Genomic DNA, 27,825 nt, shown 5'->3' with positions numbered 1-27,825 from the left:
GGAAACATCCGACACCTCGCGACGGGGGTCCCCGCCTCCCTCCCTCCCTCCCTCCCTCCAAGGTAATAAGAGGGCCCCCCCCGTACCCGAGGAGAACCTCTCGACGCGGATCGGACAAGCTAGCGAGCGAGCGACATGCCCGTGCCCAAGAAAGCAGGTAGGAGCGCGGCAACAACTTCCTATTCAATTTAAAAATATTTATTTTTCAAGAATAAATTACTTTGAAAAAACACCAACTTAATATAATATAACCAAAAGAAAAATATTTTTTGACCCAAATATATATTATTTTTAATGCTATTAATAGTATGAAGTGACACGTATTTGATTTAAAAAACACAATTTTTCGATGGCTTTTTTTGGAGTTTTGGGGAGGTGACTACAGACGATTCATGGTGGGAAATATTTCTTTGAAGCTGCAGGTGTCAAATGTTTCAGTTTCTCCTATCGTAAGGATAAAGAAATGCTTGTAGGAAAGGGCAAACTAATATGGACTTGGCTACGAGCGTAGTTTTAGCCCCGATTCAGGTCTTGCAGGCAGAGAAGCGCCGTCATGCCAACAAGGCCTCGCCAGGCGTCTTTTCCTCGATTTCCCCACGTTGGCCAAACGCGCAAAACCCGAGCCGGCCTCCGTGCGATTTTCTTGATGCTTTGGATGGCGGGCGACCTTGAAAAGGGAGCCGGCCGCGCGACGTTTGGCGGGCGGCGCTCGTTCGAGCGCGTTTTGATCCCGTTTGATGAATGAGCCCCGTTTTGCCAGGCAACATGGTCCCTCACGCACCTGCCATCAATCACATTTGCCAAGGCCTCAGAAAAAGTCTGCGCAGCCCTCCCTCCCTCCCTACCCCCCTTTTCAAATGCCAGGAAAAGCCTACTAGAACAGCTGAACTTTATTTGGCCTTAATGACGGGTATTTCAAACGAGAGTTTGGATGTGATACAGCCTCACTTCTGAGAGGCCGTGCACACTTTTGCAAGCGCATTACCCCTCTTGGACCTCCCCCACCCCCCACCCCCCCTATTGTTTTAGTCAAAAAGTTTAGCGCTAACAATCTAAAGTCTCAGTAATGCGGATGAAGTTTTCAAGTGAAAATTCCTTTTTTTTGAAAGTGTTTTTTTAACAAGAAGAAAGTCTTAAGCTTACAAAAAACGTGCAATACTTCAACCAAAAACAAATTCACATTTAATGCCGGCAACGAAACACAAAAATACAAGAAATCATCGCTATATTTACGTAAAAATATTTTTGTTAGTTTTAGGTAGGACGAAAAAAAACCCTTGAAGTATTTGCCTTATTTTTCATGTATTCGGTATTTCCTTTTGTAGTTTCATAGCAACTTTCTTCCGTCAAGTGTCTGAATGGCATACCTCAGGGAAAGAGCGGTGTTGGTCGCATCAGAAAAGGTAAAAAAGCAGTGAATTTGCGTGGGGATGCCGGGCAAGGTCGGACGGGACTTTTTGGCCGTGTCACGTTGCCCGGCCGAGGCGTCGGCTTCTCGCCTCAAGGCGGAGGAGGGGCTGACCTTTGCTGACAAATGTCTTGATGGCGCGCGTGGAAGGCGTCCAAAAACTCGCCCCTAATCCTCCGCGCTCCTTCGCAAACACCCGTCATATTTACTCGGATTTCTTTACAGCGTTTTGTTTTCGTGTTTTCGGCAAGACGCGTTTGAGTAACCCCTGGGGGGTACGTGAAGGCACTTAAGGTGGGGGTAGGTGACATTTTTTCAGCGTTTCCGTAGGTATCGTCTCATCTCATTCTTTTGAATGCCGTGACAGGAACGGGCTTTCTTTTCAAATTGAGAGCGAATTAATTGGAACACGAAGCAAGTTATTTCCAAATCGCTGGATGCGGATCTGCATCTAGAAATCAAACAGATGATGGTACACAATCGATCTTCTGCGGCATTCTGAACAAAATAGGCAGAGAGCTACCTTTACAAACGTTGATCCGAAGTTTCCGAAATAGGCATGAACGGTAAAAATTCTTTGTCCTGGTTAAGGGATACGTGGCAAAAAAAAAAAAAAACATTTCACAGGGGGTACATTACTAATGTGAATAAACAGTGACAGCAGCTCTCCTTGCCCCCATAGCAGGGCTTCGGTGCGTATCTGAAACTGGCGGAAAACAACGCGTGACTTGCAAAATTTGAGCAAGTGAGAAAAAGCCCCAAGTTGCGGGCAGTCGTAATTCGGGCCGCGACTGTATTAGGAGCTTAGATTTACGGGGTGCAAGCGAAGCGTCCCGCTTTAAACATTTAATTGATACGATAAATGACAGGATTATCCAGGGATCTCGGATCTCAACCGGAATGCCGGGATCATGCCAGGAGGGTCCTGGAATCAAAGGCCGCTCGTTTAACGCTCTCACGCCATTTCGAGGAAAGATATCGCAGCCACCTCGCCCCCGCCCCCAAAGGCCATCCTCCGCTCGCTCCCCCCTCCGCCACACTTGGTGACTGGAGATGTTTAAGAGGTTAGCTAGGTTAAGGTTTCAACGGTTGCTTTGGGAATTGGGTGCTAGGACCATTCGGTCCAAGTTAGCAAATAGGATTGCAGATTTCAATCAACCGATCAAATATCACTGGAATGTGTTTCACTCAAAAATAATTGTATTTTTAAGTGTGGACAATTGTGATGCAAGAGATGATGTTATTTACTTGACCAAAGTAAATGTTTTGGGACAAAAAGAACGGGGATCTCAAATGGATCCCTGAAGAACACCGCATATTGTTCTTATGTATCTAAACTGACTTAAAGATTGAGGAGCTTCTGGACAAGCTGATTTTTGGGGTTTTGACTCGTTTTTTTAATCTTTCACAGGAAGAAAAAACAACGGGGCAGCGGAAGGTAAACACTTTTCAAAACGGAGACTCGTAAGAACCAAGAACCATGATGACAAACGGCTTGAAATGTTTCTTGTGTCCTCAGAGAAGCTGCCGCCGTACGAACCCAACGTCCCCGAACCAACCACCAGGGCGGACTTTCTCAAATGTCAGTCACTAAATACTTGAATTCAACACAAAATACCACTCTTGACAAACTGCTGCTTCCATACATACATTTACGCTAACCCTAACTAGCTCTATGCTGTGCTACGCTAACGTGAAGCTGAACGCAAAACCTAGACAGTTCACCCCTCGCTTCGATTGCTCTTGCCTGACCGACGGCGGCCTTGACTTCTCGCATAGACTGGATGCCGCTGTCTTTAGACGACAAAACGGCGCAGAAGCTGCTGTGGATTTCGGAAAACGGAGCTAAGGTAGCGCGCACGTCAGACGCCGTCTGTCCGTATCCCAACAGACCGGAGAGATACGAGCACGCGCCACAGGTGAGCGAGTCTTTCAACACACACGCACACTGCATTTTCCGCACTCCGCCGCACCAGATTATAAGGCGCAGCTTCAAAAACGTTTTCATATACAAGGTGCACCGCATTATAAGGCGCGTAGAATAGAAGCTCCAGTAGTGGCCGCGGTTGCGTTGTGCACCCTAACCCAAAAACGAAAACTCGCAGTTAGTCCATTGTAAAAGCGCATCAAATGATAATTTGAGAAAATTGAAGGCTTTTAGGTGCGCCTAAAATACAGTATTGATTTTGAGAAAGCCTTTTGAGAAAAAGCAGGATTTTTTTCAGCGGCTGAGGCATAGAAACCCTATTGCGTTTTTGGAGACTGCTGCGTTGGCGCGCAGGTGCTGTGCAAGGAGGGCCTCCTGGGCTCGCGCGGCTACTGGGAGGTGGACTACGAGGGCTGGGTGGTGATCGGCGCGGTGGCGGAGAGCGCCCCCCGCAAGGAGGGCCCCTGCGGCCTGGGCGAGAACGCCGGTTCCTGGGGCGCGGGCTGGTCGGGCTCCTGCTACCAGGTGTGGCACGACGGCGAGAACGTGGACGTGGACCTGCCCCCCGGACGCACGCTGGGCGTCTACGTGGACCAGCCGGCCGGCCTGATCAAGTTCCTGCTGGTGGAGGGCGGCGGCCAGGACCGGGCCGAGGCCGAGGCCGAGCGGGAGGTGCGCCTGCTGCACAAGTTCAAGATCGGCGTGCGCGAGAAGCTGCTGCCCGCCATGTGGGTGGGCACAAACTCCTTCTGCCTCATTCGCCGTAAGCAGTAGTGAAAACGCTGGCCCAAAGCAGCGGACATTTCAGGTGGAGCAAACGGCGTGCGTGTCTTTCTTCGTGATTTTTTTATTTATTAGAACGTTGCGTCCCTTTTTGGGGGAAATAGGCAAAGGTGACTTTGCACTTTTGCATATGCACTAGCCAGCCTGTTTTGCATTTTTTTGTGTGCCAAATAAAGTCAACTTATGTGTTAAAAAGACACGTCGGGTCACTCTGGCGGCGGCGTGCAAAAGCTCGTTGGATGCTCACAGTCAACGACTACTTTTTTTCCCTGCTCATGGAAAATGTTTCCATCCATCCATCCATCCACAAGGGTCGCGGGCTTGCCGGTGCCTACCCCGGCAGACCGAGCCTCGAGCGGCAGGGAACACAGAGACGAACAAGCGTTCACGCGCCCGAACGCACCCAAGGACAATTTCGTAGGTCCAATACACCTGCCGTGCATGTGCATGGAGCGTGGTCCGGAGAGAACGCGCAAACGCCACACAGTAAAGCCGAGTCCCCGAACCGCGAGGCGGAAATGCTAACCGCTGTGTCACCGAGCCGCCACGCAAAACAAAAATCTTACATCAAAAAGGCTTGAAGTTTGTTTTTTGTTTCTTTTGGACAAAATGTCCTTCCTCACGGAATGTATGCTACAAAAATCAAACGTATACCAATCAAAAGGTTTTTTTGTTATCGTTTAGTTAGCAATTACGTTTTTTTTAAGACCTAGGCAAATCATCAGATCAATCTTCCTTGAATGGTGTCAAAAACAAAAAAAGTCACATTTCGAAGTTACTGTTTACAGGACGCACCCATACTTTTAGCCTTAGTTTTTGGGGAAAAAAGGTTGTCAAATATTTGGGGAATTACGCTAACGTAAATCCCACGCTACCGGCGCAAGGAGAATCTGGCGCAGGCGGCGCGACACGACGAGCCCACGCGCTCTCACTTGGTGTTGCTCCTTTATTTGAACCGCAAAAGTACTTAAGAAGACATCCACCCAAATGTCGCCCTGACATCTTTTACGTTCAGTCCCATCTTTTTTCGTCTCACTTTGTCAGTCTCAGTCGTTCGTTCACTTCAAGAAATAACAAAAACATACCGAACATTTGAAGTACAATCATTGGACGAGTCAGTCAATGGTTTGTGGTCTAGTACAAAGTACAAAGAGGCAAACGCGTAAGTTAGGACTTACGAACGATGGATGAGATGGATGAGAGGTGTTGCTGGTGTGCCGACGTTTTCAACACAAGCGTTTCACATTTTTGTCTTCGAGGAGAAGAAATTATTTTGAACCCAGGCCTGACGACGCACCAGGAGCTATGACTGTTAGCGTCCCTGCGCTTCATGCTAACATTCTAGCGCGAGTGTTATCGCCGTTTCAGTCACTTATCTTCTTCTGTCTTAGCTTAGTTTATGTTAGCAACAACGCCGTTGCGCGAAAACACTTATCTGTCGCCCTAAAGCATTTTGAAGCCAGGTCGCAACTACAATCGGCAAAACATTTTTTCTAACTTTGATCTTACTTTTGTTGGTTCGAAAACAGATGTTATATGGATTCGGAATCTGTGGCTAGTCTCCTTCGCGCTCATTCCAAGCTTAGCTAACCTAAGAATGGCTACGTGTTGCCTAGAGAAGATTCCAGTCCAACCAATTCTTCTGTCTTCATACGCGTGTTTCTTTTTTGCAGAAATGTCGCCATTTGTTTTAAAGTAAATGCTTTTGTAGCCATTGTTCGGGCTAGCCTGAAACTAGAATAGAATAGAATGTTGATGATGATTTTCCTTCATCTCAGCATGACCACGGGCAAAACGTTTGTACTTTTACAATCAAAGTAGACGTGCAGTGGTAGACCGTGCAACTTGGAGAGTTAGCTAGCTCAAAGTATCCGGCTCCTTCTTCTCACTCTGCTAAACTAACAAATTCACAGACATGCAAATTGGAACAATTTTTCCCGTGCGTGTAACGTTCTCACGTCGTACTCCTGTGTAGGCCAAACAATACAATTGTAAAAACCATATTCAGGATGCTAAGCCAGTAGCAACGTCACTACAACCTAAAGCATAACTTTAGTGTTTTGTTAGGTCAATATTTTGAAATTGTGAGCACTACCCCAACAACATTTGCTTGTCGCATTATTGTGGCACACACGTGGGATATATTTCAAAGAAATCCAAAGACGTAAAAAAGAAATTGTTGCGCTTCTTATAGTGTGACTTGGGAACATTAGCGTAACATTTCTAAACCCTCCAGGTGCGTCGTCAGACGTTTGTTTTTTTTAGTGTTGCATTACCTCCTTGAATTAGCGAGCGATGAATGGAGGTGCACATTTTTTCCCCTACATAGCGTACGACTTTCGCCCCCTCTGCGTCCGTGCTCAGTGCTTGAGCGAGAAGTCGCCCGTGTTGACCCGAGGACGCGGCAGGGCCCCGAACATTTCTGTTCCGTCGGTGGCCCCGGGGGCCAGGAGGGCCTTCATGCTGGCGGCGATGTGCTCCAGGTCGGCGCAGCCCACCTGAAGGGACACATTGAGAGAGCTGTAACATCGGAAAAAGTCGCCACCAAAAAGGTCCATTAAACGGTCGGTTTCACTTGGCAACGCGGAAGAAAAACATCGGCTTCACCGAGCGACAAGAAATTTGGTTGTCAACATCTTCTATTAGCATCTTTTATTCATTTAAAACCGGGGGTCTTTCAAAGACGCCAAGCCAGTTTTAGTCATGTCTCCATGGCTTCTCAGTTGAACCTGACGCACATGTCAACAGCGAAGAGCCATCACAATGGCGTAAAGAAGGCCAGTTTTGTGTATTAACAACCCATCAAGTGGCAACTCTGACTAAAATACTTGAAAACAAATAAGCCGCTGCCTTCCCAACACGTCATTTCATACCATTCCATCCATCCATCTGTCTTTCCACAAATATAACCTATCAATCTCTTTAAAACAGGTGTTGCCTTTAGGCACAATCTGAAATCACAGATTTCCTCATTCGTCTGTTCGGTTGTCCCTGCGGCCAATTGTTGCCTTCAGGTGCGGTCCGAACAGCCATCTTTACAAGGCTTCCACAAATTTGTGTGCCTGCCTATCAGTTTGGTATCAGTTAAGTTAGGTGTTGCCTTTCGGGACAATCTGAAATCATGGCGCTCCTCACACCTACCTTCAGTTGTCCTTCAACATTTAGTTCATCTAACTGTCAGTCCGGCATGACTGGCTCAAGAAATCAGACATTGATTCAGGGACATGTGGACGTCCCGGTATCCCTTATCTACCCGTCTGTGGGATTAATAACAGAGAGCGAGTGTGTTTTTTACCCGTTCTCCACTGTTGCCTTCCCCCGGCGCCGTCCGCCCCCCCCTGCACGCCCACACGGGCACCGAGACTGGCAGCGAGCGGGCCAGCGCCATGGGGTGGGCCTGCCGTGCCGCGTGCCCGCCGTGGTGGCCCACGGCCATGCCGCGCGAGGGCGGCGGCGCCTCCTCGCTCAGCGAACCTACGAGAAGAAGAAGAAAACGAAAAAAAACGCGTGAGCTCAGCCATCGCGTTTGCCCGAGCCAGGGATTTGGACTAACCGTCGGTGCTCTCCTCCTCGCCGTCAGACTCGAAAAAGGGCTCGCAGTCACGAGACAGCGAGTCCTCGTCCATGGAGAAGACGCCTAAAACACAGCGGGGATGTTAGCCATTACTTTGAAGGTCTTGCGTTTCTTGCTAATGTGCAAAGCGCTAACGACCTTTCTCTGGATTACTTCACGCAATTCTTTTGAGTTGTAGCAGCCGAACACGTAATTACTTCAATCGTAAATTACGAAACCTCAGAGCCGCGGTTGGCGGCGCCCGGAAGTCAAATTAGAGAGAAGTTTGTAGCTGACCAAGCATGATAACAAGTAGCGTTTACACTTGAAATTCCAATTCTTTACAAAAGAAAATCTAAGGAAGAGATTTACAATGCGCTTGTCTCATGATCTCCGGCGTGTGTGAGTTTCACGAGGGAGACGCGCACTGCTACAAGACACGTGATAGGTTTCCGGAGCAACTATTGACCAATGAGGGCAGGAGTGATTATCTACTCCCGCCCGGGACTTGTACCTAAACTATAACTGTACTTCACGTTTAAAAAAAAATCTTTTGACATTTTTGGAATACTTTTGACATTTTTTTTTAACTCCGGGGGGGGGGGCAGTTAGTTATTAAAGTGTTTACAAGTCGGAGGCAGTTAGGAAATCGGAAAAGGTCCATCGGTCCTGACCTGCACTCTCATTCCCAAAGGGCCTTTTCTCATCCATGTCCTCCTCTTCGTCCTCGTCGTCTTCATCGTCCTCGCACTCCTCCTCCAGGTCGACGATGCCCGAGCGCTGCCTGCCCTGCCGGGTGGCCTCCAGGGCGCTCTTGTCCCGCTCGCGCTCGCCGTTGCTGCCCTGAGCCGGGACGCCTCCCGAGTTGTAGATGGACGGGTAGTTCTGCGAGTAGAGTCTGGTGGTGGGGCTGACGCCGCTCAGCACGCCGTCGCCGATCATGTTCTGGCAAAGCAAGCGGTGCTTTGTTTTGGGTTTTCAAACTACCTTGGAAATCTTTTTGTATTTCCCATTTGTCAACACATATGTATTTTTTCTTTTTAAGTCCTTGTTTCTTTCTGTTGTGCAAGGTGACACGGACTTGTTTCTTCTCATTTTTATTGAGCAACTAGCTGTGCCCTTTTTTTTTATATACTGTGAAATATCTTTTGTTAATTTCTATTGCGCAATGTGCAATAGACATATTTGTACACTGGATTACTTCCGGTTCTTGTGTTAATGTTTACTCAAGGTACCGTGGACTTTACTTTCATCTCAGTGGATCGGTCCCAATTTATGTTTTTATGCGAGATATTGTGGACTTTTTTTTTTTTTTAACACTGTGGGTTATTTCTAGTGAATTCTTTCAGAATCAACCTGTGTTTATACATATTTACTTAGCAAGGTGCTGTGGATCTTTTTAATTTACTTATATATTATTCTGAATTTAAAAAAACAAACAAAGAATAAATAACTTGAACACATAAAATATGAAAGCATTTGAAATCTACTTGAATTAATACAAAAATGAAACAAACACATGGAATAAATAATAAAACGTTTTGAATAAAAACATATTTTTAAAGGAATATTACATTACGAGCGGTTGACGGCTGGCCGGAGCGAGGCGTAACTCACCACTCTGTGGTCGGCCTCTGACGTGAGTTCGGGGGCGGCGTGTCGCGTGTGCCTCTGCGCCGTCAGCAAGGTGGTGGAGTGCAGCACGCCGATGTCGTCCACGTAGCGCCGCGTCGACTCGGCCAGGAAGCCCTGACCCCAAACGCCGTAGGAGAACTCACACTCTCTGGGAAAGCCGCCGCCGCCGCCGCCGCTCTCCCACGTCTTCTTCCTGGCGGCGTCCGTTTCCGGCGCAGAGGAGCGGAATTTTTTGCACGCCGTGAGGATGGCCAGCTCGCAGCCCGATTTTTGGCAGTACGCGTCGGCGGCGGCCAGGAGCGCCACCCAAGTGTCCCTGTGGTTGTCCGCGATCTCCGGCTCGGACTGCTTGGTGATGGAGGCCATGACGGTGTCAGCTCTGCACGTGCGTGTGTGGAGTTTTCGAATGAATGGTGGCGCTTCAATAGCAATGCCGCTTACTTGCTGGTGTGTTTAGGTTGAGTTTGTTTTGTTTTTTGCACTGGTGAGGATGGAAAGGGAGTTCCTTGAAGAGGCACCGGGTGACTAAATGATATGATGCACGGACTGGGTGGTTTCTGAGCACAAAAGGGAGCCAGGGGAGAGAATAGATGGGTCCAAGTTGCTGGTGATTTCTGAAGAGAAGAAAAAAAAAACAACATGTTAACCAACTAACTGGCAAATTTTGTCAAAAACCATCCATCCATCCATCCATTTTCTACAGTCACTTCACAAGAGTCGCAGGCCTGCTGGTGCCTATCCCCGCTGACTTTGGGCAGTAGGTGGGAGAGACCCTCAACTGGTTGCCAACCGATTGCAGGGTACAAAGAGACAATAGCCAGTGCTCACTCTGTTGCAATTTCTTCGCTCGCTTATCATGACGATAAACACTTGAATGAAACAGAACCGCCCCATTAAAACAGTCTGATTTTTTTTTTCCCAACCAGTGTGACAAATGTTAAGCGCTAAGTCCTTGTTTATTCTCTTTTGATTTTGTCAAAACGACATCAAACACCTTTTCATTGAACACCTGGGAGCTGTTGTGAAACGATAAATTGCACATTAGTTCTCCCTAAGGGATACTTTTGACTGGAGCTAAACTAGCTTTGTAAGCGCCCCACAGTCCGTTTAGATGCCACGCCGTCGTCTGTGTCCGCACGTTTGTTCTTTTAAGTGCAGTTAAACCAACATTTCATTTATTAGCCACAGTTGTTGTTTTCTGTTTCCGTCGTTGTCTGTTGTTGTTGTTTCGTGTGGACTCCTCATGATGGAAGCAGCCCACCACCATTTTCAGGCTCTTGCGCACAGCTGAGACACGTAGCACAAACGCGTAAAAACATATCGAACGTTCACCTACCCGTTTGCTTGCTTTTCTCAAAGTTGCCACTTAAGTCGTCAAGCTTTAACTTGCTTTTACTTCGTCAAACGTACTGATCCTTCCTCAAGCGATCCTCTCCCCTAGCTAGGCTCTTCACCAGCGGAAAGCTTGCAAGGACTAAGGCCACAAGTTCCTGTTAACGTCTTCAAAGTAAAACAAATGACGTTTAAAAACGTCGCAATTGTTTGTGATCAGCCTGTGTTGACTGTAAGTTCCTCAAAACTTTGATGTTAGCCATGTAAATTTTCAACCGACTCCAAAAATTTGCTTTTTAAGTATATATGTTCGCCAAAACCCGACTCGAGCATTGATGAGGTTTTAATGTGAACGCAAGCTGGTTCCGTTCGTGATGTCACCTGTTTACTGCCTTGTCTATGGAGAGTACCATGTACACGTGACGGGGGTGTTCGGGAGGGCTGGTCTTGCTTTACTTCCGCGTTTAACGAACACGCCCTCCATAACACACCAATCAGCTTCTTGCTCTCACGTCACTTGGTTCAAAAGTTCAAACACTCGTTTGTGCTTTGACACACCCCAAAGAAAATATTGATTAAAATAAGACAAGACAGAAAGGGCGCGCTTCTGAGTTCAAATAAGAAATTCATAAAATCATCACGTTGCATGTTTTGATCTTTGTGTACCGCCCCCGCCTCTTGCACCAATTACCGTCCTTCTTCCATGTCACGTGTAAAGTTCGCTTCAACGTTTTATGGTTCGACGAACAAAGATGAACGCTTGTAAAAGATATCAAATAACATCCGAGATCATTCGCACAGTGCACTAATTATCGGGTTTGCGGGGCGGGGGGTCTAAACGCTCCGATTGGCTCATGTTGATGACGCCACACAAGAAGGCGGTCTTGGTGGAAACAGGAAGCGTGACGTAACATTTGTTTTGAGAAAACTAGCGTAGAAGATACTAGTGAACCAGGATGAGCGATTCGAGAATGGAGCAAAACGGTGACGATTACAAGGTACCGTCATGACATTATCTCGTATTTGTGTAACGGTTACTAACGTTTAAGAAAAAAGTAAAATATCACTTGAGTGTGTGCGCTTGTTGCTGCGTGTTAGCTCATTCTGTCGACGCGTTAGCTAGCTTACCACGTTGGTTTTTTTTTTTTGTTTAAAAGGCAGGAAATGTGGAAAACGTCAACAAGTAAACACATCGAGTGACTTGGCGGCCGTCTTTGGAGATCGACGTTGATGCTTAAAGAGCGTTCGTCACGAGACTAGTTGTGACGTAACTTGTCATACCTGCCGCGAGCAGATCACATGATACGTTTAGATGACGCTTGACGTCAACGATCACCCTTTCCCTCCACTGTACCGAACTTTACTTGTTGAAGTTCAAATATCAGGTATTCCTCGAAGGCGTTGAACTTTAAGCAGTTTAGATAACCTCGGGGTATATTTGAGGTACTGTACTCGTATCAGAATGTGTTTTCTTTTTGCATTCATTTTTTACGTAGCTGGGATTGATTATCCAGTTACCGAGAACTCAACCCATTTATTTGCATGCTGAAGTTTATTTAGTATAGTTTAAACCCGTGGTCCCTAAGCTTTATTGAGCCAAGCTACTTACTTATATTCTGGTGTTTTAGTCATTTAATTTTGCTACATGAAGATAAAAAAATTACAAACAGCACTCAGTTGGATGCGGTTGCAACATCACTACAAAGTACCTCAATATATTTTGTCTTTTTTTCATCAGCTGATATTTGAGAAGGAGGGTGTGTACCTGCACACCAACGCGAAGCGCAGCAACGAGGACACAAGTATCCCAGGTTTCATTCGCATTGTGGAGCGGGTAAGGAAATCCATAGTTGTCGTTACGGGATCAGGAAGAAGTTCTTAAATGTCCAATTTGTTTAGAATGTTTTTTTTTTTTTTCTCAGGCCGGCGTGCCGGCTTTAGAGTGGAGTCCTTTGGAGGATGCCGGCCGCAACGCCCCTGCTGTGCTTTACTCTAAAAAGGTATCTTTATGCAATAACGTCAACATCCAAACGGTACGACTTAACGGTGCGAATCTTGCGACTCAGGACGGCGAAGGAGGCGAGGAGGATACGAAATTTGACCCCGGCTACGAGCCAGACTGGGCGGTCATCAGCACGGTGAAAAAGGATCGGGAACACGTCCCGCTTCGAGAGACAGGTGCCGCTTAACCCGCATTTTCTTTAAACGTCAATCTAAAACGTGCGAGCACCTCTAACAATGACATTTTATTTTCACTGATGGAGGCGGCATTTGTGTGAATTACCCTTCCCGATTAGTGTAGAGAAGGGGTTCTCAAACTTTTGGGAGTCAGGGAGTACATTTTCCATGGGCTCAAATTGTAAATGCAAGGGACTAATATAAAATGAAATGAAAACAAATGTATATATTTCTTATTAATAACCCCATTATTTTACGGACCCCCTGGAGTCAGGCCACAAACCCCTCGGGGGTCCGCGGACCCCGCCTTGAGTAACACTGGTGTAGAGGGTTTGTACGTGTGAAGGGAGGAGCAAAATTTTGCCAGCGCATTTTGTGCATTTTATTTTTCATGTCCCGTATGGCATTATCATGCATCAGAGGTTGGTCCTTTTCTCTTGAGAGACTGAATCGCTTGAAAATGGCTCCGGATCTTCCCTAGCCTTGCCATCATTAATTAGAAGCTCGACGTGGGGGCGGGCGGGACTATTTAATTGAGTTGGATGGCGCACTTTGCAGGTCAGTGGTCATTCTCGCTGCCCCTGTCGGAGCTCTACTCCTTGCGCAGGGCCCGCTTCTCCCTGGGCCGCAACTTCCTGGTGTTGACCAGCAGGGGGGGCCATCCGCTACCACCCTTGCACTTTCACCGAGGGGGCAGCCGGGAACTCCTTCGCGCCCTCAGCCGTTACATCGTCCTGGACCAGTAAGCGCTGACTTTTTCAATGTCCCGCGATTGGACAAAGAATGTCATATTTTGTTGTTTTGGTTGTTTTTATTTTTTTATTTGCTGTCATCAGGTCACCGGTGGATGGGCGTCTCTTCCTGGCGTACCCCCAGGACCCCGGCGCACTTTCGCAGTCTTTTGACAAGCTGCACCTTTTTGACGACGGAGGCGCTGATCTCGTTTCAGTAGGATAATTTTTTCAAATATGTCTGTCAGACTTTATTAATAGACAGTGAAAGGAAGACTAAAGATATTTCCAGAAAGCACTAGCTGAAAATCGGGAGGTAAAAATACCTTCATTAATGTAATCAAAAACTCCCGTTTAAATCAATGGCGAGACCTATCAAGGGTTTAAAAGAATATCATTATGATTCAATTGAATATTAAACGTTTTTTTTTTTGAGGCAAAACTATCCAGGCCGAAAAACGATTGAACCTATCTCCTTCAGAGATTCATCCACGATCCCTATGCAACGACTTTCGGCGGCTTCTCCAAGGTCACCAACTTCTTCAGGGACGCCCTGCGGCCGCCCGACTCGGCGCTGCACCCGCGCGACACCCGCAATCCCGGCGCGGCGCCGCAGCCGGACGAGGAGCCCGGCTTTGAGCTCATCACATGCGTGAGACGTCGGCGTTTTTATCACTCATGCTGATGCTATTGCTCCTCTTAAAGTAGTGGCGATAAAGCCTGCGTCTCAGGCGCATGTTTCGTGGCGGCGGTATGGCAAAGCCAATTTTATGCCGTTGGGCAAATGGTTGATTGGCGGATTGGGAGAATAACTGCTGTCGTGACCCCTCCCCCCGCAGGGTGTAGAGCTAGGGCCCAAGCCGGTCGTCAGCAGGGGGCTCCCCCTAGACGACTGGGAGGTCTTTTTGGACCCGGAGGGGCGCGTCAAGGATCCGGAGCGTGTCAAACAAGTGGTCTTCAGGGGGGTGAGCCCACGCAATAAGCTTCACCGAATGATCAAATTGATTTGGCTGATCCGACAAGACACTTCCTTGTTGTTTTTTTGCAGGGCGTCGCACCGACGCTCAGGAAGGAAGTGTGGAAATTCCTGCTGGGCTTTTACCCGTGGAACAGTACCCACAGCCAGCGAGAGGAGATCCTGCGCCTCAAGACGTCAGAACCTTTTTTCTTTTTTCTTTTTTTTCTTTTTGCTTGGGGCAGGGGTCTTTTCTGCTGACGCGGTGTTCACTTGCTGTCGATCACGTAGGGACGTGTACTTCCGGATGAAGATGCAGTGGAAGTCTGTCAGCGAGGAGCAGGAGATGAGGAACTCGCTCCTTAGGGGCTACCGCAACCTGATTGGTCAGTAGACTTGCCGACGCAGCGCACGGCTGCCTCACTTTTGGAAATTGCCGTCGCTCCATGATTGACATCCAGTCATCCGGGACCGGTCGCAGACCCCCATCCAAAGCGCATAATGACAAACGGGCTCTCGCGCACATTTCCGCGCATTTGTTGAGATTTTTTTTTTTTTTTGGTCAAGTCAGGAGCTTTTTTTCCCGTCCACCTGTACATAATTAGAAATAACCCTTTTTTCAGGGTCGATACTGATTATTGGAATCAAGAAGGTTGATAAACAATGTTTGGAGCCGTCATTTTCATTAAAAGGGAAAAAGTTATATCAATATCTCCCAAAATACAATTTCCAACTCTTAAAAGCGTAGTGGCGTCTAGCGGTGAACTAAGAGAATGCAACGGCGCGTCGATGAGGATAGTTGCGTTGATGTGCGTACTGTGTGTGGGCAGAGCGCGACGTGAACAGGACGGACCGACACAACACGTTCTTCTCGGGCAACGACAACCCGGGCCTGACGCTGCTGCACGACGTCTTGATGACGTACTGCATGTACAACTTTGACCTCGGTGGGTTTTTTTTTGTCAACTCCAACGGCGGGCGTCGAAGCGGGAGACCGGCCGACTGAATGAATCTCTTTTGTTTTGGCTCAGGCTACGTGCAGGGGATGAGCGACCTGCTGTCCCCCTTGCTGTTTGTCACGCAGAACGAAGTGGAGTCCTTCTGGTGCCTCACCGGATTCATGGACATGGTGGTGAGGACGACGTGGCACCTTCCCGTTCCTGCTCGCCGTCGTCATCCTTTCTTGCCCTCCTTCCGCTCTTCCTTTTTCTTCCCTCTCGCTTTGTTTTCTTGCTTGGAAAGATGGCCGATGACATGCGAGCATTGTCCTTGTGCTCCTCAGCACCACAATTTTGAGGAGTCCCAGGAGGCCATGAAGCAGCAGCTCCTTCAGCTCAGCGTCCTGCTGAGAGCTCTGGACCCGGAACTATGCGACTTCCTGGGTAAGGCCCGCCCCTTCGGGACTGGAAAAAAAGCAGAACCGATTTCTGTAGGTTCACGTATTTTTGTGTGTGTTTGTGTGTGGCTCGCTCAAGACTCTCAGGACAGCGGCTCGCTTTGCTTCTGTTTCCGCTGGCTTCTCATCTGGTTCAAGAGGGAGTTCTCCTTTGAGGACATTCTCATACTGTGGGAGGTGAGCGCTGTTGTGCGGGTACGCTTCATGCAAACGCACATGGTCCGTATTTGCGCAAAATTCATCCAAAAGTGCTCCTTTTCGGAAGGAAAATGGCAGACTTGCTGTTTTTCTTCAGACTTTGCATGATGAATGTCCGACTGGGCAATACATGGAATTCATTCATTTTGTCCTTTTTGAAATCAGAAGATTTGCAAAATGAGTTCAGTCGTGAAATGATTTTGCAAATCCTGAATGGGCAAAAATCTGAAGTTTACTATTTGATGGCGCGTTCTTCCTCAGGTTTTGTGGACCCGCCTTCCCTGCCCCAACTTCCACCTTCTCATCGCCTGCGCCATCCTACAGTCGCAAAGAGGCGAGCTGATTGGCTCAGACCACGACTTCAACACTATCCTCAAGGTGGGTGCCCGCACGCGCGCGTGTGTGTGACGAAGAGTCGTCATCCTCGTCTTCCTCGCACGCAGCACATTAACGAGCTGACCATGAAGTTGGACCTGCAGAGCACTCTGCGTGGAGCGGAGGCCATCTACTTGCAGCTGCTACACAGCAAGGTGACAACGCTGCTCACGCACATATTCTTTATCCTCTGCCAAGAAAGCCTTATATTAGTGCCGTACTGATGATGTGTGAGGAGTTGAGAAGCCGCTTTGTTTTTTTTTTTTTAAATGTCATCAGTGTATGCATTTATGAAGAGTGCTTTTGACCTCGTTTGAGTACACATGGCGCCGCTCCCTCGCCGTATCGCGGTTCCGTTATCGGGACTTCGCTCTCGCAGAATTTCATGTATGACCGTCGCCTTTTATATCGCAGGTTTACCGCTCTATTTTTCTTGCTATTCTTCCTCCATATGTCGGAACGGACCCCCACCTCCAAAAAAACAATTTGATGTAATTTTTGTATCTCAAGGCACCTCTGTGTTGCACAGATGTTCCTTAAAGCTCATTTCTAAGTGTTCGTCTTCATAAATGGAACCTGAGCCCAGCTCCGTTGAATCCCTTCACCCCCTTTCCAGGATTTGCCCCTAAAGGTCCAGGAAGTTTTGGGTGCCTACGTGCCATCGGGCTCCTCCTCCCCGTCCTCCGATGACGACAGCCCGGCCGACGTGGAGTGCGGCGACACGCGGCATCCCACCGGCCAATCGCAAGTCGTCGCCGCGTCGGGTGACGCCGCCCCCTAAACCACGCCGAGCAGCTTACGTGAAGATATTTTGAGTGATGACTTCTCCATTTGAACTGTCGGTCCGAGATGAGAGGAGGCTGTACTACATTTTGTCGACAGCAGGGGGCGGCGTCAAGGTCATCTTCCTCCTCTTCCACATTTTGATTGATGCTGCTCTCTCTAACGTTTTACACTAAGTTGTTTTTCACCCGCTAAGGCTACCAACTGAAGACAAGAAGGGAATAAAATGAAGGGTGTTTTTTTTTGTTTATTTTTTGTGTTTAAAAGGTCGCCCTCCCCTGGCAGCCCTATGCAACGTCCATCTTTTAACCTTTGTACTCTCCGTCTGCTCATTCGTACCAAATAAAAGGTAAATGAAGCACTACTTTGGGCTTTGGACTCTTTAGTGCCAAACGTTATCGGGAACGGCAACCCCTAGAGTACCAGCCGATATTTCGCATTTTCGCTCATCTTTCAACGCAGACAGAACATTATGATTTCCATTTCTTAGAATTACAAGTAGATGATGTGTGTGCTATGTATGGCTTTCTTCCTCAGCGCGAGCAACACTGCCATCCAATGGTCACAGTTCTCACTACAGTGCTCAATTGGCTCTATTAAAACGCACTAGTCATGGGTGTCAGATACCCTTTCACTAAAAAAAACGTATTTGACAGTCATAAATCAGTAATCACACAAAAGACAACAGCAAATAAAAAAAAATCACAAAACAAGCTAAAAAAACAAAAGAAATCGAAAACCGTGCAAAGAGGCAAGACAATCACAAACAAAACAATTTACAAAAGACTGCAGGCAATAGCTAAGAAAAAGTTGTTCGCAACATGTTTTGTCTTTTTTTTTTTTTAAATAATTATTTGTGATTTGCATTTCATAGCCGGTATTCACAATCACAACAACATTTCTCTCACGCACACACAACACATTTACTACTCCAATTATTCATTGGCCACTGACTATAGTATGACTATCCTGTCATTATCTGGATTTAATATTACATATATTGGGATAAAAACACTGTCCATGTTGTATTATATGAGTATTAATATACTCTGAGTATATTAATAAGTAATCAGACTACTTCTTCATAGTTAGTCTTGTGACACAGCAGGTTTATGTTGGCAATGACAAATTCGAAGCTTCCTGGAACCGTATGAGATTCATTTCTGGATTTCATCAAGCCCCCCCCCCCCAAATTTATTGTGCATAATAATTCATTTAATACCTTAATTTTATCCGTCAAAAAAATGACGAAGAATACATTTACTTCAGTTCGGTTAGTTTTTATTTTGGGGAGATTTTTTTGTTTAAACTTCCTCTAATCAGCCATAGATATGGCGTATTGATGGAGTTGTTCCGTCAAAATGGACCCTATGACTTATAATGATTCAATCAAACAATTCAATACTTGAACGTGTGCTTTCAGCCAACAAGCAAGCATGCGTGTCTTCTCCGTGTTGGATTGCGATGTCCGATTGAAGAGGGCTTAACTTGTGCGTGGCAAAAAGTAAGTTAGGAAGAAAAAAAAGACCAAATGAATTGAGCGTGTAATCCCGTCAGCGTCATGACAACAAAATGAGGCTTAAAGCTGTTTGACAAGGTTGCGGCTTTCAAAGCGCTCTCAAAGCAGATTGACTTGGAGTGAGGCGGCCAGTCAAGTGGGGTCACGGTGGGGGCGGGGGGGTGGGGTCCCTTTTGTGGGTGGGGGCGGGACCGGGGAAAAGCGGGTGACGGATCGCCGGCCTGTTTAAGCGGCCTGCTAAATTCATACGTGGCAGCTGTATTCAAAAGCGGGCGGCGGGTCCCGAGAAGGGGGCGCGCCACCCCGCCCCTCATTTTCCAGCTCATTTCCCGCGACACTGGAGAACAGGCATCCTTTTTTCACCGCCGCCATTCAAGTCGCAGACACCTGCTGGTCTGCTTGTATGTGCGTGCATGTGTCAAGGGGGGGGGGGGCGACGGGTCAAAGTTGACCTAGTCCACAAGTTAAGACCCAAAACATACGGCATCTACGTTTACCAACTTCCTTCATTTGGTAGGCCTGCGCCATGTCTTTGCGTTCAAGCTGAGGCGGGAAAAAGCACGTCAGAGACGCCGGTTTTTGTTTCTGGTTTTCCAAAGGACATAGCTGATGTGGTTTGCCCGGAACTGCCGTTTCAAACTAAACTATCCAAATCGCTGTTGGAGTTCCGTCACGTCATGTCCGGCAAATGTTACGTTCGTCGGTCAACCAGGTGTCAGGGGCTGATTTTTTTCTCAAACTTTGCTTTTAAGGCGTTTGGCCGGTCGTGGCTCCTTCCGAGCAAAATGGCTGCCTTCCTGTTCAGTTTCAGGCATGGCTCCACGAAAGGTTTTTGTGTGTCCTGTTATGAAAGACGTCCGTCGGATTTCAGGTTCATTGACGAATCTGATTTGTTGAAAAACATGCCAAAGTTGCCTCGCGCAAACTTGAGTGCGATTCCAGTCCAAGTTGCAGATTGATGTGAATTATTGACGAGGACCAGTGAATAATTGATGGCCGTCTGGGACGGGCCGGGCCGGTCCGGTCGGATTTGAAAGGTGAGCCGGCCGGCGCAAGGGCGGCGAACGCCACCTGTAGCCCCGTGTGTCAAATCCAAGCCGCGAGGCTCTATTGCGGGCTCTCGGGGGACGGCGTGAGGAGCGCGCTCCGTGCGTGTCCATACGCTGGGAGCGTGGCGGGCAGAAGGCCGCCTCGCTCTGGTTTGTAAAGGGACACAATGGGGACTCATTGACCCCATTGGCCGCTGTCTGCTGCGCATACCTCCATCGCGGCTCTTTAAACAGCGGCAGATTGCCACAAGCCTCCTTCGGGGGGGGCGAGGGGGGCGTCCGTGTTGCTTTGACAATGAGGGCGCTCAACGCAGATGGAAACGTCCTTTTAAATGCCATCCCAGGACTTATAATTGGCAGCCTTACCTAATGGGGCGTGGGCATATTGATTATGAATAATCTTGTTGAACTTTTACAACTTGTGCTTGGGGTTTGTGTTTTTTGCGAGTTTTAATTAGGACGTCAAATTGGTAGTATAAGCAGCTAATTGCTGAAACCCCACCTTACATGAATCGATTTGGGAAACATAGGAATATACTGTACAGTATGCAACTATAGCTTGTAACTGCTAAAAATGGTCAACATATGCACAAGCTATGAAGGTTAAGATTACGTTAAAACGGATTTTAAAACATGACCTTATCAGAATATTTTTGTGCAGGTCTTTAAAGGAAAAAAAGCCTAATCATTAAATAAATGCCTACTGGATTTATATCTGCCATTAAAATCACGATTGTCCGGAACGATGGCCGAAAATCGAGATTTCATTCGTATCCCCCGGCCCCGAGTGTGGATCAAAAGTGAGTCTTGTCTTATGAGAGGCTGTACCTAATAAAATGAATCCCTTTCACGGAGCGCTGTTAAAATCTCAAGGTGTAATGTTCCAAGTGCGAGTGACTAAACGCTATTTGTGGGGGGGCCCCCCTCGGAGGCCTTGTAAACAAACGCGGCGCTGCTATTGTCATCCATTCCCATTGTCGGAGCGCGCCGATGACCTTTTTCTTCTCCCTTTTCACCGTCGATCCCAAGCTGTCGCCCCGCCACGCCTTCCCTTGTCCGCCCCTCGGACCCGCCCCCTCCCCGCACCCCAATTCGCCGGCCCACCTGTTGAAGCGATTGTCCGCTTCCCGGTTGACGGCTTCGGCCGGGGGCGCCGCCCCTCTTTCGCGCCCTCTTTCTTTTCGGCGCGTATAAAAGCGAGCGAAAAATGTTCTCCCGCTCGACTTGGACTTTTTTGACCCCCCGGCGTCATGCAGACGGAAAACAGAGGCGTGTCGCTGCGCTGCGAGGAAAGCGAGGAGGACTACCGGGCCGGGGCCGGCGAGAGGGACGCCCCCGGGGCTCGGCTGCGAGCCACCTGGGACCCGTCGGTGTCGGGGAGGCGCGCCGTCCGCGGGCTGCTCCGTCTGGAGGAACGATACGCGCTCTCGCCGCTCTACGTCGACCTGGTCCGCCGGGACCCCCGAAGGCGGGAGGAACTGGCCAAGTGGACGCTGGAGGTACGATGGCGTCCCCCGACCCCGATCCCCGTCACCTGAACGCTCTCAACACGCGGGAGCCGCGCTGCGACAGGGAGCGAAGCCTCCAGGGCCACGGGTGCGGAACTCCAGTCCCGGAGGGCCTGGATCCCGCCTGCTTTCCGACCTCGTCTCTCAAAAACACTTGATTCAAATGATTGAGACGGTTTTCAAGCTCCCGCGGAGCTTGCTAATCAGGGAATCGTTTGAATCGGGTGAGAAAACCGCAAAACGTGCGGGAAAACATGCCATCCCGACCATTGCAACGACGGATGAAAATTGCAGTTCCAACATTTTTCATTCACAATCTTCCCGTCTTTTCCGTTGGCAAAACGGGCGTCCGTTGGCAATAAAACAGGCCAAAATACAGATGTCTTTTCACGTGCCCTTTGAGTGGCGCTCCTCTTATGACATCATGGTGTTGTTTTTTTCCCCCCCGGCCGTTAGGTGTGCTGCGATCGCGGCCGCGACGAGGCGGTTTTCCCACTGTCCGTCTGGCTGATGGACCGCTTCCTGTCGCTGGCCCTGTCGGCGCCCGTGTCGCCGTACTGCCTGGCGGCGGCCTGCGTCCTCATCGCCTCCAAATTGAGCCAGTGCGACGGCATCGCCTCGGACGCCCTCTGCGCCGCTGCCGACTACGACTTCCTGCCCGCCGACCTGCGGGTGAGCCACTACCTTTCCCATCACGCTTTACCGACATGCCAATATCAAACGTGAGATGAAGCCATGTCTGGAAAAACTGAATGCTAAAAAATTACGGAGGCGTGCGGATTGACCTACAATCCCAAAAAACAATTTTTAGCTTTATTTTTTACAGATCAACTGAAAAATTGCAACACTTCTTAAGTGTGGCGACTTAGTAACGAAATATGTCGCTAAAGTCAAAGTTTCTCCATTCAGTTTGGCGCAACATCGTTTTATTATTGTCAGTTTTACGTGCGGCGTCGATCAAGTTGTAAAGCACACTAAGCACACTGTTCATAAGAGCGATTTTGGGGAAATACAATTATGTTTTATGGAATAAAAGCTGCAAGCTAGCTAGCTAGCTAGCAAGAGTGAAACAATACAATACAGTCAAGAAACATTTTGAATCAATCGGAACATATGTTGTTTGCTGCAGTTATTGCTGTTTGGACGGCAGGCAAGTAACGCAGCGCTATTTACAAAGTAGACAGCCACAATTTACGCTGCTTTATTCAATATAAAAATAAAGTACAATCGAGCATCTTCCCCGCCACAGGAAATGGAGCGCGTGGTCCTGGCGACCCTGCGCTGGGACACGGCGGGCGTGACGCCTCAGGACTTCCTGCCGCACTTTCTGGCCCAGCTTGGCGAGCAGGACAGCGCCACGCTGAGGCGACACAGCGACACGCTGGCGGCCATGTGCGCCTGCGACTCGCGCTTCCTGGGGGCGCCGCCCTCCCTGGTGGCCGCCGCCTCGCTCAACTGCGCACTGCGGGGCCTGGGCCGCAGGGGGCGCTCTGGGCTCCACCCGCTCAGTTTGACGCTGGCCCAGCTGTGCCAGGCCGACCCGGTGAGTGGCGGCTACGCCCGCGATCGGTCGGTCGGACGGGGGCCGCCGCGGTGGTAATGGACTTCCTGTGTGTGGCGCGTCAGGTGGTGCTGCAGCATTACAGTGAGATGATCGAGCGCGCCCTCCGGGAGCGCCTCAGGAGCGGGCCGCTGGACAAGGGCGACGAGCTGGAGGACCAAAGAGCAGGAACTCCCACCGACATGAGGGATATCGAGTTCTGAAACCCCGACGCTGGCCACATTACAAATGCGGACCAATCAAATGTTGTCGTCAGTCAAACTGACAGAAATGAGCGCCTCCGCATCACATATATTTATATACTGTACTGAAGGGATGAAGTCATTGTGCTGTTAATTTATTTTTTCCATTATTTATTTGCCAGACATTTTTTAACTTTTTTGTGCCATATTTGATCTATTTCTATTAATTTTATTGTAGGTTTGTAATGTATGTTCCTCATTGCATATTTATACATTTTATTTATTTATCTTGTGCAATTTTTACCTGCAATGTTAATTTATTCAATCTGCCATGCTTCTAAGTTTTCATAGTGTCCCGAATGAACGAATTTAATGAATAAATCTATTTTTGGAAACAAATAAAGCCATTTGAATGTAACTTCCATGATTCACTATTGGGGTAATGCTTCAGCAAATGTGGTAGGAAATTTTGCCGCTCATTGAAACGTAATTGCAAACCTTTTAAATAGATAGAACATTACAGTATAGTTGCATAATTTGTGTCAATATATGCATTAATCTAATTTTTGTTTGAAAGGTAGTAAAATTTGCAAAAAAAAAAACACTTTAGATTGTCAAAACACACTTAAGGCAAAAGTTGGACTGTTTCCGTGAGTCTATAAACGCACCAAACCATCTCGGTCGCATTTTTGTGACGTCATTCATCCGCCACCAACCGGACTGCAATTTTGTCTCCTGGAGCACGGCCAACAGGCGGTAAGATAAAACAAAAACATTTAAATTTAATTAATTGGACTATTCATATACTCGCGGTTTTCTATTTAAAGACAAACAGTTCTGTACGCGTAGGCTACCGCGTTGCTTCTCGTTTGTGTTGTTTCACAACAGCTCGCTAGCTAGTTAGCTTGTCGCTTCAATTCAGCAACACATACAGTACTTTAACAAATATTGTAGCTTTATTCTTAACGCATTAGGTGAAGACTCTGGTTGTGCCCTACAATTTAATCTCCGATTCCCGTCTCTTGACAATAATTAAATGGCGTTGCGCCAAACAGCAACCGAGAACTCCGACATTAGCGACATAAGTCGCCACACCTATAAAATGTTGATAATTTTCCGTTGACACGTAAAAAACATTTGTTTTCGTGGGGTTTCGGCTAGTAGTTTGCTCACCAGCCACCAAGCATTTGCGTGCAATTCCTCTGTACATGAAATAAGGTACACTGATCAGTGACTAAATGTGCTTGCGTTGTGCAGTACACTGCCAGTCAAAAGTTTGGATCTAGTTTGTCTCTCTAAAGTAGTAGAAATTAACCGTTATCTTAACCGTCACAACGATGGAAGCAGGAGGATGAAGTTGGAAAGTGCCTGGGTGCTTCTGCTTCTCGTCGTCTCTGCGCTGTCGGTGCCCATCGACCGCAAAGAAGTCCAGCAGGAAGTCAAAGATGGAGAGCAAGATGAAAACATGGTAAGGAATATTTTCCATTGACGATTCCTTCCACATCGAACACGCTGCGTCTACCAGGACACGGGTCTGTACTACGACCGATACCTCCGAGAGGTAATTGAGGTCCTGGAGACGGACCCTCACTTCCGGGAGAAGCTGCAGACGGCCAACACGGAAGACATCAAGAACGGTCGCCTGAGCAAAGAGCTGGACCTGGTCAGCCACAACGTCAGGACGCGTCTGGACGAGCTGAAGCGGCAGGAGGTGTCCCGGCTCAGGATGCTGCTCAAGGCCAAGCTGGACAGCACCAACACGCAGAGTGAGTCCAGTCGTGCTTTAGAATGACAGAATTGTTCACGCTGAATTAGTTCAAGTAAAACCATGAAATAGATTAGAGATGTCGGAGCGCAATCTATCTTTTTTTTCCATGTATGAGCGCTTAAGGCACTGCTTTTCAGGCCTGCAGATGGATCACGCCTCCCTGCTCAAGCAATTTGAGCATCTGGACCCACACAACCAAAACGCCTTTGAGGCCAAAGACCTGGAGCTGCTCATCTCCACGGTGAGAGCCGTGGCACACGTCTTTGACGTTGCTCAAAGCATGCAAATGGTGAGTATTAGCAAATGCGCAGGCCACCAAAGACCTGGAGAGCTACGACGCAGAGCGTCACGAGGAGTTCAAGCGCTACGAGATGCTGAAGGAGCACGAGCGGCGCGAGTACCTGAAGGGTCTGGACCAGGAGAAGCGGGAGAAGGAGGAGCAGCGCATGCAGGAGCTCAAGGACAAACATCGACAGCACCCCAGAGTCAATGCTCCCGTAGGCATCTCGCTTCATGGATGTCTTTCCTCTGGAACAGGAAGTTCTTCATATCTCTGCTTCCTGGTCCTCAGGGCAGCGTGGCTCAGCTGAGGGAAGTCTGGGAGGAGACGGACAGACTGGACCCCAAAGAGTTCAACCCCAAGACCTTCTTCAAGCTGCACGGTGAGCGTGACCTCCCGTCCGCGTCGCCCTATCGGTGTCGCCTTCGCCGCCGCATCATTTTGTTGCGCTTGACTTGGTCAGACACCAATGAGGACGGCGTTCTGGACGAGCAGGAGTTGGAGGCGCTTTTCACCAAAGAGGTACCGCAGCTTCAGCAAACAGACACAAAAAAAGCCATGTTTTAAGCAACACGGTGTTCTTAACAGCTGGAGAAAGTGTATGACCCCAAGAACGAGGAGGATGACATGATGGAGATGGAAGAGGAGCGGCTGCGGATGAGGGAGCACGTCATGAAGAACGTGAGGCTCATGCTAGCCAATGGCGCCCTTTCATTTTTCCATCACTTCATTTTTTTTTTTGTTTTTTTTTGTTTTTTCCTCCTCAAGGTGGACACCAACAAAGATCGACTGGTCAGCCTGGACGAGTTCCTCAAGTCCACCGAGAAGAAGGAGTTTAACAGCCCCAAAGAATGGGAGGTCAGTGCAGAAAAATTGTGGTTTTTTTTTGTTGTTGTTTTTTTTAGATTCCATCACATGCCGCATTTTGTGCTAGGGTCTGCTAACTTTACGCTAACACAAAATGGATTCTGTACACAGACCATTAGAACGGACATTGTCAATAAAGTCTGGGCTCTTCCGTCCCCAGACTCTGGACGCTAAGCCGGCGTACACCGAGGAGGAGCTGCAGCGCTTCGAGGCGGAGCTCCGCGACAAAGAGGAGGAGCTTAAGAGGAGGGCCCACGCGCTGCGCCAGGAGCAGGAGCTGCTCAGGGAGCGAGGGAAAGCCTTGGAGGCCCAGAGGAGGGAGTACCAGCAGGTAGTGGAACTTCACAGCTGCCGCCGCGTCCTTCCGCGAGAGGGTCGCGGGCGTGACCGCCCTGCGCTCGTCGCAGGCCGTGCTGGAGATGTCGCAGAGGCAGAGGGAGCAGCCGCCGGCCGACGGGCGCAAGCCGGCCGACGGGCGCAAGCCGGCCGACGGGCAGCCGCCGGCCGACGGGCAGCCGCCGGCCGGGCCTCGGGGACAACTTCAATTTCAGCCTCCGCAACATGAAGACAAAGGTGAGTACGCTACACAAATCGAGTCATCCTGAGGGGAAGGGTGGGGCTTCATTTCCAAGTAAATACAGTAAATATAACATAATGTCACAGTAGCTTTACCAACCAGGCAGTGGTTGGCAACATTTTTTCATTTATGTATCCCTATTTTTTTTTTTTTTTTGGTAGCCAAGTGCCCGCTAAGCGTTTTAGCAAGCGATCCAGGCTCGCCTGTTGGTCATGTGACCTTCAGAAACTGAGCTGCGATTGATCACTCTCCGCCTTCAGCAACTGTAATGTCATTTTTAGTCCACGACTAGAGGCTAAATCTGTTTTTAAACGATGAAAAACAATTGATTTTAAACAAAGGAATAACTTTATACTCCTGAAAATGGCGTACGAAGAGTACTATCCCTTTAAGGAAAAAGCGGATCAGTCTTTTGTTTTGAATGGCTTACTTAAGTTGAGTAAACTTTTTGTTTCAGCGGGAAAAGTGGCCGTCGTGGAAACCATGGAGGACGCCCAAGTGCGGAATCATCTGCCGGCTGAACCGCCGCAGAACCTGCCCGCGCACACTTGAACACACACACACACACACAACTTTGATGTGCACTGGTAATTCATTAGGGGTTGTACCGACTAGTTGCGGTCTGATCGCTAATGACGTATTTTTATTTGATTGTTTTTTTTTTCTCGAGGAGGAGGCGGAGATGCCAGCTGCTGCGGGTGAGTGGGATTTCACTCATCTAAATTTGCTTTACCCTTTTTTTGTGGGAATTAGTTTTTGTAAGCTTCTCATTGGCTTGCCTGTGCCTCGCTAATTGACAGTTGGATGGAGGTGCGTTCACGCCATCAAAATTTATTGTGACCTTCTCAAAGCGTTCTTGCTTTTTGTGGGGGAAAAAAGTATTCCGTCCTTGTAGGTTTGTTTGTTTTTTTCTTCAATAGTACAATATTGAAAAAATATTCATGACACCATCGGCGAATACCGGTCGACTCGACTTTCATCACGTTAGTGTCAAGTTAAAAAAAATGTAGTGGGGCAACCTCTGCAACATGAAGAACTGAATATAAACTATCTTAAGTGTTCTTTTGCTGTGGTGAGATTCAACATGTTCCGCATATTTCTGCTTGATGTCATTTTGAATAAATTCTTAATTTATGTCCAAAATGCGCTGAATTATTATTATTTTTGTTACTGCAGCAGTGTCAAGGTTCGAATTTGATGCATTCCAAGCTTGAGAAATAGCTGCCGTGCATTTGTTGCTTTTCCCAGGATGCCGCTGAT

General features: G+C 48.2%; 5 protein-coding genes across 9 annotated transcripts; 4 read left to right on the top strand and 1 right to left on the bottom strand.

Annotated features, from left to right (window-relative positions):
• The first annotated feature begins 105 nt into the window (after positions 1–105).
• On the top strand, positions 106–4,315 carry LOC148411178 (E3 ubiquitin-protein ligase TRIM16). The gene is made up of 5 exons (XM_088436730.1): positions 106–157; positions 2,820–2,846; positions 2,928–2,990; positions 3,188–3,327; positions 3,690–4,315. Exons 1-5 carry the CDS (start codon positions 136–138, stop codon positions 4,107–4,109), a joined length of 672 nt encoding a protein of 223 aa, XP_088292856.1. The 5' UTR covers positions 106–135; the 3' UTR covers positions 4,110–4,315.
• A 731-nt stretch (positions 4,316–5,046) lies between these two features.
• Positions 5,047–10,802, bottom strand: akt1s1 (AKT1 substrate 1 (proline-rich)). The gene is made up of 6 exons (XM_088436729.1): positions 10,643–10,802; positions 9,289–9,920; positions 8,346–8,616; positions 7,672–7,755; positions 7,414–7,592; positions 5,047–6,616 (listed from the first exon to the last, which is right to left on the bottom strand). The coding sequence occupies exons 2-6, from the start codon at positions 9,670–9,672 to the stop codon at positions 6,479–6,481; spliced, it is 1,056 nt and encodes a 351-aa protein (XP_088292855.1). The 5' UTR covers positions 9,673–9,920; positions 10,643–10,802; the 3' UTR covers positions 5,047–6,478.
• A 695-nt stretch (positions 10,803–11,497) lies between these two features.
• On the top strand, positions 11,498–17,618 carry tbc1d17 (TBC1 domain family, member 17). Of its 4 annotated transcripts, XM_088436726.1 has the most exons (18): positions 11,498–11,636; positions 12,377–12,472; positions 12,561–12,638; positions 12,705–12,816; positions 13,375–13,558; positions 13,653–13,764; positions 14,029–14,199; positions 14,387–14,512; positions 14,596–14,699; positions 14,794–14,888; positions 15,333–15,449; positions 15,534–15,634; positions 15,785–15,884; positions 15,978–16,075; positions 16,358–16,474; positions 16,540–16,626; positions 17,088–17,222; positions 17,357–17,618. In XM_088436726.1, exons 1-18 carry the CDS (start codon positions 11,595–11,597, stop codon positions 17,396–17,398), a joined length of 1,917 nt encoding a protein of 638 aa, XP_088292852.1. In that variant the 5' UTR covers positions 11,498–11,594; the 3' UTR covers positions 17,399–17,618. The 4 variants fall into 4 exon arrangements, with proteins under 4 accessions (XP_088292852.1, XP_088292853.1, XP_088292850.1 ...); XM_088436727.1 differs by having other exon boundaries at positions 17,088–17,618; XM_088436724.1 differs by having other exon boundaries at positions 15,534–15,884.
• Positions 17,619–21,072: 3,454 nt separating this feature from the next.
• ccndx (cyclin Dx) lies at positions 21,073–23,094 on the top strand. The gene is made up of 4 exons (XM_088437819.1): positions 21,073–21,321; positions 21,787–22,002; positions 22,580–22,873; positions 22,957–23,094. The coding sequence occupies exons 1-4, from the start codon at positions 21,073–21,075 to the stop codon at positions 23,092–23,094; spliced, it is 897 nt and encodes a 298-aa protein (XP_088293945.1).
• Positions 23,095–23,750: 656 nt separating this feature from the next.
• Positions 23,751–27,708, top strand: nucb1 (nucleobindin 1). 2 transcript variants are annotated; one of them, XM_088436178.1, is made up of 12 exons: positions 23,751–23,829; positions 24,421–24,541; positions 24,599–24,839; positions 24,979–25,082; positions 25,153–25,338; positions 25,413–25,503; positions 25,585–25,643; positions 25,710–25,802; positions 25,890–25,979; positions 26,149–26,319; positions 26,396–26,561; positions 27,023–27,708. In XM_088436178.1, the coding sequence occupies exons 2-12, from the start codon at positions 24,425–24,427 to the stop codon at positions 27,115–27,117; spliced, it is 1,413 nt and encodes a 470-aa protein (XP_088292304.1). In that variant the 5' UTR covers positions 23,751–23,829; positions 24,421–24,424; the 3' UTR covers positions 27,118–27,708. The 2 variants fall into 2 exon arrangements, with proteins under 2 accessions (XP_088292304.1, XP_088292305.1); XM_088436179.1 differs by having other exon boundaries at positions 23,766–23,829; positions 24,418–24,541.
• Positions 27,709–27,825: the final 117 nt, after the last annotated feature.

The sequence above is a fragment of the Hippichthys cyanospilos genome, chromosome 16 (genome assembly GCF_059441005.1).
Source record: "Hippichthys cyanospilos isolate Australia breed blue-spotted pipefish chromosome 16, RoL_Hcya_1.0, whole genome shotgun sequence".
Lineage (NCBI taxonomy): Eukaryota > Metazoa > Chordata > Actinopteri > Syngnathiformes > Syngnathidae > Hippichthys > Hippichthys cyanospilos.
This window is presented reverse-complemented; position numbering and strand designations above follow the sequence as displayed.

What these genes read in the sequence shown, in the direction of transcription:
- LOC148411178 (XM_088436730.1), top strand. Translation starts at nt 136, where the DNA reads ATGCCCGTGCCCAAGAAAGCAG. An exon ending in AAACAACGGGGCAGCGGAAG is followed by an intron (nt 2,847 to 2,927) that starts GTAAACACTTTT and finishes TTGTGTCCTCAG; the next exon opens with AGAAGCTGCCGCCGTACGAA. An exon ending in GATACGAGCACGCGCCACAG is followed by an intron (nt 3,328 to 3,689) that starts GTGAGCGAGTCT and finishes GTTGGCGCGCAG; the next exon opens with GTGCTGTGCAAGGAGGGCCT.
- tbc1d17 (XM_088436724.1), top strand. Translation starts at nt 11,595, where the DNA reads ATGAGCGATTCGAGAATGGAGCAAAACGGTGACGATTACAAG. An exon ending in TCATTCGCATTGTGGAGCGG is followed by an intron (nt 12,473 to 12,560) that starts GTAAGGAAATCC and finishes TTTTTTTCTCAG; the next exon opens with GCCGGCGTGCCGGCTTTAGA. An exon ending in CATGTACAACTTTGACCTCG is followed by an intron (nt 15,450 to 15,533) that starts GTGGGTTTTTTT and finishes GTTTTGGCTCAG; the next exon opens with GCTACGTGCAGGGGATGAGC.
- nucb1 (XM_088436178.1), top strand. Translation starts at nt 24,425, where the DNA reads ATGAAGTTGGAAAGTGCCTGGGTGCTTCTGCTTCTCGTCGTCTCTGCG. An exon ending in GGACAGCACCAACACGCAGA is followed by an intron (nt 24,840 to 24,978) that starts GTGAGTCCAGTC and finishes ACTGCTTTTCAG; the next exon opens with GCCTGCAGATGGATCACGCC. An exon ending in GACCTTCTTCAAGCTGCACG is followed by an intron (nt 25,504 to 25,584) that starts GTGAGCGTGACC and finishes TGACTTGGTCAG; the next exon opens with ACACCAATGAGGACGGCGTT.
- akt1s1 (XM_088436729.1), bottom strand. Translation starts at nt 9,672, where the DNA reads ATGGCCTCCATCACCAAGCAGTCCGAGCCGGAGATCGCGGACAACCAC. An exon ending in CGAGGAGGAGAGCACCGACG is followed by an intron (nt 7,593 to 7,671) that starts GTTAGTCCAAAT and finishes TTCTTCTCGTAG; the next exon opens with GTTCGCTGAGCGAGGAGGCG. An exon ending in AAGGCAACAGTGGAGAACGG is followed by an intron (nt 6,617 to 7,413) that starts GTAAAAAACACA and finishes GTGTCCCTTCAG; the next exon opens with GTGGGCTGCGCCGACCTGGA.
- ccndx (XM_088437819.1), top strand. Translation starts at nt 21,073, where the DNA reads ATGCAGACGGAAAACAGAGGCGTGTCGCTGCGCTGCGAGGAAAGCGAG. An exon ending in TGGCCAAGTGGACGCTGGAG is followed by an intron (nt 21,322 to 21,786) that starts GTACGATGGCGT and finishes CCCGGCCGTTAG; the next exon opens with GTGTGCTGCGATCGCGGCCG. An exon ending in TCCTGCCCGCCGACCTGCGG is followed by an intron (nt 22,003 to 22,579) that starts GTGAGCCACTAC and finishes TCCCCGCCACAG; the next exon opens with GAAATGGAGCGCGTGGTCCT.